Source organism: Populus euphratica, unplaced genomic scaffold (genome assembly GCF_000495115.2).
Source record: "Populus euphratica unplaced genomic scaffold, PopEup_1.0 scaffold396.1, whole genome shotgun sequence".
NCBI classification, from domain to species: Eukaryota; Viridiplantae; Streptophyta; class Magnoliopsida; order Malpighiales; family Salicaceae; genus Populus; species Populus euphratica.
In genome coordinates this window covers 178703-187159 of record NW_011500285.1, presented here as the reverse complement: position 1 = coordinate 187159, position 8457 = coordinate 178703, and the positions used below count along the sequence as shown (strand labels likewise).

Genomic DNA, 8457 nt, shown 5'->3' with positions numbered 1-8457 from the left:
TTGTTAAATGGCTAATCTAGATTTGTGTTGTATAACACTTGGTACGAAAAATGTTTGGCACTTTCATAGCCAAACGTATGGTATAACCTACATATGTTCTATGAAAGGAACTTGATTTGTTGTTAACATAAGTTAATATTATGAATTCCTGATGATATTTAAAAGTTTGGTATTACTTAAATAAGATAATTAAAATGATTATGTTAACAATTTATAATGAGTTATAAATAACAAATCATCCGATTGGAACCTTCTTTGTGTGTAGATTCCAGTTGAGTAATAACAAGAGTTTATATTAAATTTATTTTTAATATCATTAATGGATTCTTTAACCTTGACATTTGTTTTTATCATTATTTAATCTTTATATTAATCTTACATCTTAAAGTCTTGTTTAACTCATTATTATTATTATTATTATTATTATTATTATTATTAATTTCTTTATAGTTCGACATCGGTCTTACTATATTATTATTATTATTATTATTAATTTCTTTGTAGTTCGACCTCGGTCTTACTAGATTATTTATTACTTCCACAATTCTACACTTAAAAAAACATATTAATTCTTTAATTGTATCAGCATCTAAAACCTAAATGAAGAAAAGGAATTTTATGTTTTACCAGCACCTATCCAAATTTTCCGTGTGCTTGAAACTTTATTTTTATTCTTAAATTGGAGATTCTTATGACCAGTACTATTTATTTTATGCAAATACATTGCCACGGAATTCCTGTCTCCTAGCTGCACAGCTCCCAGCAGCAAAGTTTAGCAGACAGATTATAGGCGCTTTGATAAATTGTGCATTAAGCCGCTGGAGATTCCAAATAAATCATGTACGTACCGGTGGCTAGTGAAAATTCGAATTTGCATAATTTAAAATAACTTTAAATCCCAGTGATCGAAAGTACATTTAAATTACTGATGACGACGGTTTTGTGTTCCATTTCCATTAAACTGATTTAAGCAAACGCCTGGTCTCTAAACGACCAGAGAAGGGAAGGACCCAAATCACGTAGCTACCCAGTCCTCTTCCAAATCAGGTAGAGGAAAGACTAGATTGTAAGAATTTACGCAAGCATACGCATACAAGCTCACCGATAAAGAATACAAAGACAACAGAGACAAACCAGTAACTATTAAGGCAGTGAATCAACTGGCCAAAAAGGTAAAAAAAAACATATATTCCAATTTCCATTAGACATCATAAAGCTGAAATATCCAGGGAGATGATGCATCCCTTGCCCTATGGCATTGGAACTTCAACTGCAAAAAATGGTATTATGATCTCGTGATTTTTTCAACAGTTTATCAAAATTGGGTTCAATCAATCTCCCAAGCACTACTCGAGAACCTTTCATCATTGACTTATCTTTTGGTTTACCAATATGTTGTGGTAAGAACGCAACCTTCCTTGGGCTCAGGGAAAAAAATATAAAACGATACAAGTGTACTCGAATTCAAGTGGCTGAGCAGAATAGAAAGTGATTTCACATTCATGGCTTCAGAGCGAGAGCAATACCATACTTCGGGTTTGCTGCATGAGTGGTCTTCGAGTCATACTCGGCTGAAAAAGTTATCAGCGACTTGGGTCTCCATTCATGTTGGTATAGCATTGCAGCCTTACCGTTATCAGAGAATCGTGTTTTTACCACTGTAAATGGATCCACTGCATGAGAACTTCCAATGGTAAAACTGTTTTCAAGGGAGGAAAACCTGTGAGTCATTTCAGCAGCAACTGAATGGAAGGGATTCACTGAATGAACATAAGATGCCTTGAGAGTTTGTCCTTTGTCCATCCTGCATGGCGAAGATGAGTTCCAATTTAAAGGTAAGTCAATGCAGAAATTTAAACCAATAAATAGCAATCATTATCAATACAAAGAAACACAAACAAGTGATGCATCGCATCTTTAAAATGAAATAATAATAATAACCCCTAATACTTGTGAAGCATAATTAGCTGCTTCTGATGAGTTTTGATTTCCAAGATCTAATTGAACTCGCTAAGAATCAAGTCAGAATCCATGTGAAAGAGGAGTTTATGGAACAAATGTTTAACGTTCAAGCACCATAAATGTTTTGAAAACCAGGGATGCATTTAATAAAGACATGGTGAATAGAAAGTGATTAATTACTCATCATGACTAAAAGTCTCCAGTTGCATGAATATCAACAGAATGTTTAACACTTAGTCAGGACTAATATAACCTGTGGTCCCATTCAACTTTGATTCAGTAGACTAATGCATTATAATTCTTGCTTTCAGGATCAACCTGCACAAGGTTTGCATGTAAGAACTCAAAGTCCTCAAGGCATTTTCATAATGTTAATTTAATGACTTAAAAAGACTACCACAAGAATATATACTGAAAAAGAACAAGTACCTGAGATACTACAAAAACATCTAAAAACAGTAACTGCTTCATTTTAAGAATATTCATTGTCTTTATATGGAGATTACTCAGCTTGGCAGCGGAAAAAAAAAAACTTTTTTTAGCATCGGTAACAAATATTGACAGGCATTGCAAAAAACAGCCTGCCAATATGAGCCTAAAAAAAAGAAGTGCCAATCTAAGATGTGAAAATACAAAACAGCTAAGCACCACTCTGACTTGTTTAACATAGTGTTAAGCACTCTGTTCACTGTAACTTGTCACAAGTACCATGCAGGATCTGACGTATCCAGAAATGCTCACAGCTAATTAGGTGTTCATATTTCATTGCAAAATAACAACTTTGGCAAATTTTACAAAAATGCAAATACCTATTAAGACAAAAAAGGCACAACATATAAATTATTAAAACAGGAGAAAGAATAAATACTCTTTTATACAGAGATATCAAGCTTCCCTAATGCTTACAGTAAAAGTGCAGCAGAGAAATCTGGCTTGTTCAAGCCAATCCCAGCATTATACTTGATAAACGAAGAGGAAGCAGTATCAAATCCAACTTCACCGCCCAAACTAAGATTACTGCTTCCAATTGCAGCTGAGAAATCCAAAAGAGGATTTGGATTGAGGCCAATGCTGGACTCGATGGCTGCATGATGATGAAAGTATTGCACATCCAGCTGAGGCACAACAGACAAGAACAAGTCAGATTTTCAGCAAACCATTTCCTAAGGTTATCCATGATTAGCAAGTGTTTCTGCAAAAAAATGAAATCTAATGAAATTTTCTTAGTTATCCTGTTCTACCAACATCTTAAACCTATTCCAAATTAATTTTAAAAAAAAAATTGGTGCTTCTTTCACTAGTTCATCTTGTCAGGTAAATCTAGTTAATTTAAAGCAAGGAGGTTACATATACTCGCAAGGAAATATTGCCACAAATATTTCACTTTCGTAATTCATTCTTATGGCCACAAATAAAGTAAAACATTGAATTACAGACTTCATTAAATGAATATAATAGACGGTTTTTTTTCTACAGATTCATAGGAATCAGATTATCAAAAAATCCTACTTTAAGAGAACTAGCAGGCAAGCAAGCAGTCATTACCACATAAGAGTTATCTAATCTGCCTGCCTCAATTCAGTTCTATAGTATCTCATGAAGCTTAAGGAAGGATCCCGGAGATGAAGTCGTTCAGATTATTATTATAGATATTAAGAACTTACACTCCAAATTCAAATGAAAGCATTATTTCAGCAACCGTACCTTAAAAATCTAACCCTTGCTGGGCATCACACCAACCATGGTTGTTAAAAAAGTGTTTTAACACTAAAATCATCACAATTTGGGATTTGAAATATGTAAACATGTGTTTAAAAGGTTGCAACCTTATCATTGCTGTTTGGCATTTCAGAACATTGGAGGCAGTGAACTTACATGCCAACTATGTTTTGGGCCTTTTTCAAGTTAATGGTTCACTTAATTTACATTATTTCAAGTGCTTTAATGTCCTCTTAATTACCAACCTTTACAGTTTAATTTCCTTATTTCAAGAAAAACTTCATCCGGCAAAGTTTGAAAGATTGTCATGTGCATGATCATAGGAATCATCAAAGCATGGCTGAAAGGTTTTTTTTTTTTTTTGTGTGTGCATGTGTGTTTCTGGTTAATGCTTATCAATTAGAGCAAAGAAAGGGTTTACTGATTTCATGATGAATTTGCCTTATGATTTTTTTTTTCATATTTATAACATAACTATTGGAGGACAATGATGATACAAAATATCATAACAGCTGCAATCATGAATCTTCAATTTCAGCGGGAATTTGACCTTTCACTTAATTATTTCACTAGGATACTGTTAGATCTGAGCTTAATCCTAGTGAAATACTGGGACTCGTGCAAGGAACAAATAAGTTCCAAAACAAATGCATCTCTGACAATTCCATGCATCATGCAATTTATTTATTTTTTTGTTGCACAATTGAAAATGCACTAACCTTGCCAGACTTGTGATCAGGTATTTTGAAACTAAATGCTGCTTTAGTGCTGGGTAAAATGTCATTGACAGTCACTTTGGTAGACACCTGTCAAAGAGTAACACATAGAAACAGATTAGCATGGTATCAAGGCATGCTTCAATGCAAATAATGGAGCATTGACAGTATGCCCAAAAGACCATAGCAAGAATATGAAATTAATTTTAGCTAGGTGAGTGAAAAAGCCATAAATTCAGATTCAATACTAGAACTTCTCTCCTTACGTTAGAATAGGTATCAACTTTCACGTCCACAACAGTATTTTTGCTCTTGTACAATGTATTTATATCACCAACAAAAACTTCATCCTTCTTCAATCCTGTAGCAGTAAAGCCCTGCACATGCATTTTAAGGATAAAATTAGATAGTATCACAACCTCGTCATTCAAACTCTAAATGCTTTTTTTAAGAAACAATAACATCAAAATTTATTCATGAATGGAGTCCTTTTTCCAACAAAAACGAGCACAATGGCAACCTTAAATGCCCACATGCTATAAATACATTAAGTATTCAACACAGAGAAAAGTTAATTCTGCACAATCCACTGGCATGCCAAATCAGACTTCATCTAATTGCTTTCATCAATTATCTTCAATACTCCAAAAATCAAAGATGCATTCAATGACTGGTGTGCTTAAAATTCATTTGGATTTTTTCTCAATACATGCAAATACATTAATGATGTTGAAGAAAAAATTGGCCCCAAGGTGGGAGAAGCTGGTGAGTTATGATTAAAAAAAAAACACACTTTTGCTCCAACTACCAAAAGATGGAATATAGCATTTGAATTGAAGTATAACCAACCAATTCAAAACAAAGTACGTTCCATTGTAAAGTAAATTATTCAGTTCATTTTGAGTGCCTTGAGGAAAAAAAGAAAGAAGAGAGAGCTGCAAAGATGGACTACTGAACTATTCTTGATCCAATAAAACTAATATATTCTAGTATCTTATTGATCCCACACTGATGCTTCACATGTGCATAATCATTACAGTAATAACATATAAAAAATACAATAGAATCAAGCAAAATATTTGAATAGTTAAAATGGCTCAATTCCATAACAAGAGAGTTAAGTAAAACAGTATATTAAAGCATTTGGTGTCAAATCTGAAATAAACCAGAAAACATGTCCCATACAGCTAAATATTATTACAAGAAGCACCAAACAAATTAGCAGCATGGATAATGACAAGTAAAATCAGATAGTACCATCCCAAAAGCTCACTGTCTTAATTCAGTAAAACCATATGCTAAAGCATTTTGGTGTAAAATCCAAAATAACCAGACCGACCACCTTAAACAGCTAGATGTTATTATGAAAGGAATTAAATAAATTAGCCACTTAATTAAGGAAAAGTAAAATTCAATGGTACCATTCCAGTAGAACTCAGAATTGACAGGGTAAACTTGTGATCATAGTTGTAATCTTTGGTCAGAAGATCTGCATAAGATAAGCAATGCTTGCAAGAAATTAGAATTTGTATCCATAGCCAAATTGAAAAGCCTAATTCAGTTACCACAGAAGCTAGCAATGACAGACATTATACATGAAAAGTTGCTATAACTAAGTAAAAAGAATGTAGCAAGAGAAGTCTTTTGTAGTGTCTGACAATCTGACCATCCAGGACATGCATTGGACTGTAATATTTGGGTTTAGAAATGATTCTATTGATGTTACAAGGTCATTTATCATATCCACAACAATGAAGCTCCACCATGGATATGGTATACATCTGAACTCCATACGTACTCCACACAAAGGTGCTTAGTACCATGAATTGTATTACATTTAATAGTATCAATACCTAAAATATTCTACAGGCAGGATTGCCACCTGAAGTCCAAAGGCATAGTCACATGTATTTTCTGCCCAAATGGTGTAATGTGTTACTTAAGGTAATATAAATAAAGGGCAGAATTAATTTCCACATGAACAGTTTAATAAGAAGAGGTACCTTTCTCTATCCAACCATAAAAATTGATCAAACTTGATTGCAACGGTAAACACCATATTAAACCATTAAGCATTAACACATATACACAGATGAACAAATCAAAACACGCACGTGCTAGCATACATGAGCATATCTAGCATCTCAAGAACATATGACCAAATGGTTCCTAGTAAACATATTATATAAGAGATACCTTTGGCTCTTTTGCCAATATCTGAAAATGGAGCTGGTTTGCTGCCCATCTTTAATCAGGACAAATGAATTGCCAACTATACCCTGTTAAACCAAAACAATGCACATAAGCCACAGACCAAAAAGAAGACTTCTATTAGCTAAAAAGGAAGTAAAAAACGATAGAAGCCCTCGAAAATATATACTTGCACTGCATCAACATACCTAGGTACACACACCACCATTAACATCAAAATGAGAACGAAAAAAATTATATCTTAAAACAAAAAGACACGGCCATAAACAGCAATCACATCCACCTTTTCCACGACCATTTAAGTACAGCGACTAAGTTTCTACTGCTTAAACTCCTCTATAATAGATAGCACTTTACAGAAGTTTCCAACACAACTAGCAGGATTTTGCAAACCTCCATACGGAAATGTTCTCTTTGCAACTAGCAAAATATTTGCAGGTGCGTACTGGATCAAAATAATTTGCAAGCAACAAGAAAAAAGGTAACAAGGTATCAACATAAACACTGGTTTCAAACCATAACAATAATAAAAGAAACCCTAGCTTAAGAAATAATTAAATAGGATATTAATCAAATATCTTTCCGGTGTCTCGTTTATATATGCAATTAAATTAATGAAAAAAAACAAAATATCGATTCGATTTAATTTCTTTCACACCGTGCTCAAGTGAAAAATCAAATTAAAAATAAAAAGGAAAATAATAAATAAATCAGAATAGAGTAGGAAAATGTACTATAACCTTAAAACCAATATTTGAATATCCATCCACGAGAAAGGAAAATGCTTACAAAGGAAAGAAATGAACGGAATGAAGTAGAAAGCGCCGATGATCGCCGACAAGCTCTGCGGCTCTCGTGGCGATTTCAGACGGCGGCTTATATATGAAATGGCCGAAGAATAAGTAGAAGTGGTATTCAAATTTGAATGGTGCAGTGGTAAGGACCAAAGGAAGGCCAAGGTCAAAGACGCGACACTAATTCGAAGAGGGGGTGTTTTGGTTACTTAACGGGGAGATAGATGGAACAGGCGTGGATCTCGATTGGAGAGGGGTTTTTAAATAAATATAAATTGAGAGGTTTTTTTGAGGCAGTGAGGTTGGGTGGGTCTGTTTTTGTCGATTATTTGTTTTTTAAAAAAAAAACTTATTTTTTTATTTTTAAATATTTTAATAGGATAGTATCAAAAATATTTTTTAAATATATTTTTAAATAAAAATATTTTTAAAAATAACTATTATTATGTTTTTGTGAATTATTTTTTAAAAAAAATATTTTTTATTTTTAAATATTTTAAAAGGATAGTATCAAAAATATTTTTTAATATATTTTTAAATAATTATTATTATAATATCAAACATTATCGTAATAAGTTAGTAAAGTTATAATATAAGAAGTTAAAATGAAATATTGCTAACATATATAGATTTAAGGTTCTTTTGTTTTTGTATTTTAAATATGTTAAATTTTTTTTGCTTTAAATTATTTTTTTAATATTTTTAAATTTTTTTGAAGTAGTACTATCAAAAATAAATTTTAAAATATAAAAAAAATAATAATATTTTAATATATTTCCAAACAAAAACTATTTTAAAAAATAATTGCTATCACAATATAAAAAAAACTCTTCAATTTTTTTTTAATAAAGTGATGTTGGTGACCTTGAAAATCGAAATGGGTAGTTAGGCCTAAGATGATGTATTTATTTCCTCATTCTAATTCGTATAATATTTATTAGTGAGCGTTTGAAAATGTGATTGTACTTATATTTTTAAAAAATTTAAATTTTTTTGATAAAAATTATTGTTTTGTATGTTTTGGATTGATATATTGATCTCATGAATGATTTTTT

At 32.1% G+C, this 8457-nt stretch overlaps 1 protein-coding gene across 2 annotated transcripts; it reads right to left on the bottom strand.

Moving 5' to 3' along the window:
* Positions 1–1158: 1158 nt before the first annotated feature.
* Positions 1159–7650, bottom strand: LOC105113208 (mitochondrial outer membrane protein porin 4-like). Of its 2 annotated transcripts, none has more exons than XM_011009284.1 (7): positions 7398–7650; positions 6594–6676; positions 5819–5886; positions 4664–4774; positions 4401–4487; positions 2869–3077; positions 1159–1804 (listed from the first exon to the last, which is right to left on the bottom strand). In XM_011009284.1, exons 2-7 carry the CDS (start codon positions 6640–6642, stop codon positions 1501–1503), a joined length of 828 nt encoding a protein of 275 aa, XP_011007586.1. In that variant the 5' UTR covers positions 6643–6676; positions 7398–7650; the 3' UTR covers positions 1159–1500. The 2 variants fall into 2 exon arrangements, with proteins under 2 accessions (XP_011007586.1, XP_011007587.1); XM_011009285.1 differs by lacking the exon at positions 7398–7650 and adding an exon at positions 7349–7367.
* Between the last annotated feature and the right edge of the window lie 807 nt (positions 7651–8457).

What these genes read in the sequence shown, in the direction of transcription:
- LOC105113208 (XM_011009284.1), bottom strand. Translation starts at nt 6,642, where the DNA reads ATGGGCAGCAAACCAGCTCCATTTTCAGATATTGGCAAAAGAGCCAAA. An exon ending in AAGTTGATACCTATTCTAAC is followed by an intron (nt 4,488 to 4,663) that starts GTAAGGAGAGAA and finishes ACTCTTTGACAG; the next exon opens with GTGTCTACCAAAGTGACTGT. An exon ending in TTCTCTGCTGCACTTTTACT is followed by an intron (nt 1,805 to 2,868) that starts GTAAGCATTAGG and finishes TTCGCCATGCAG; the next exon opens with GATGGACAAAGGACAAACTC.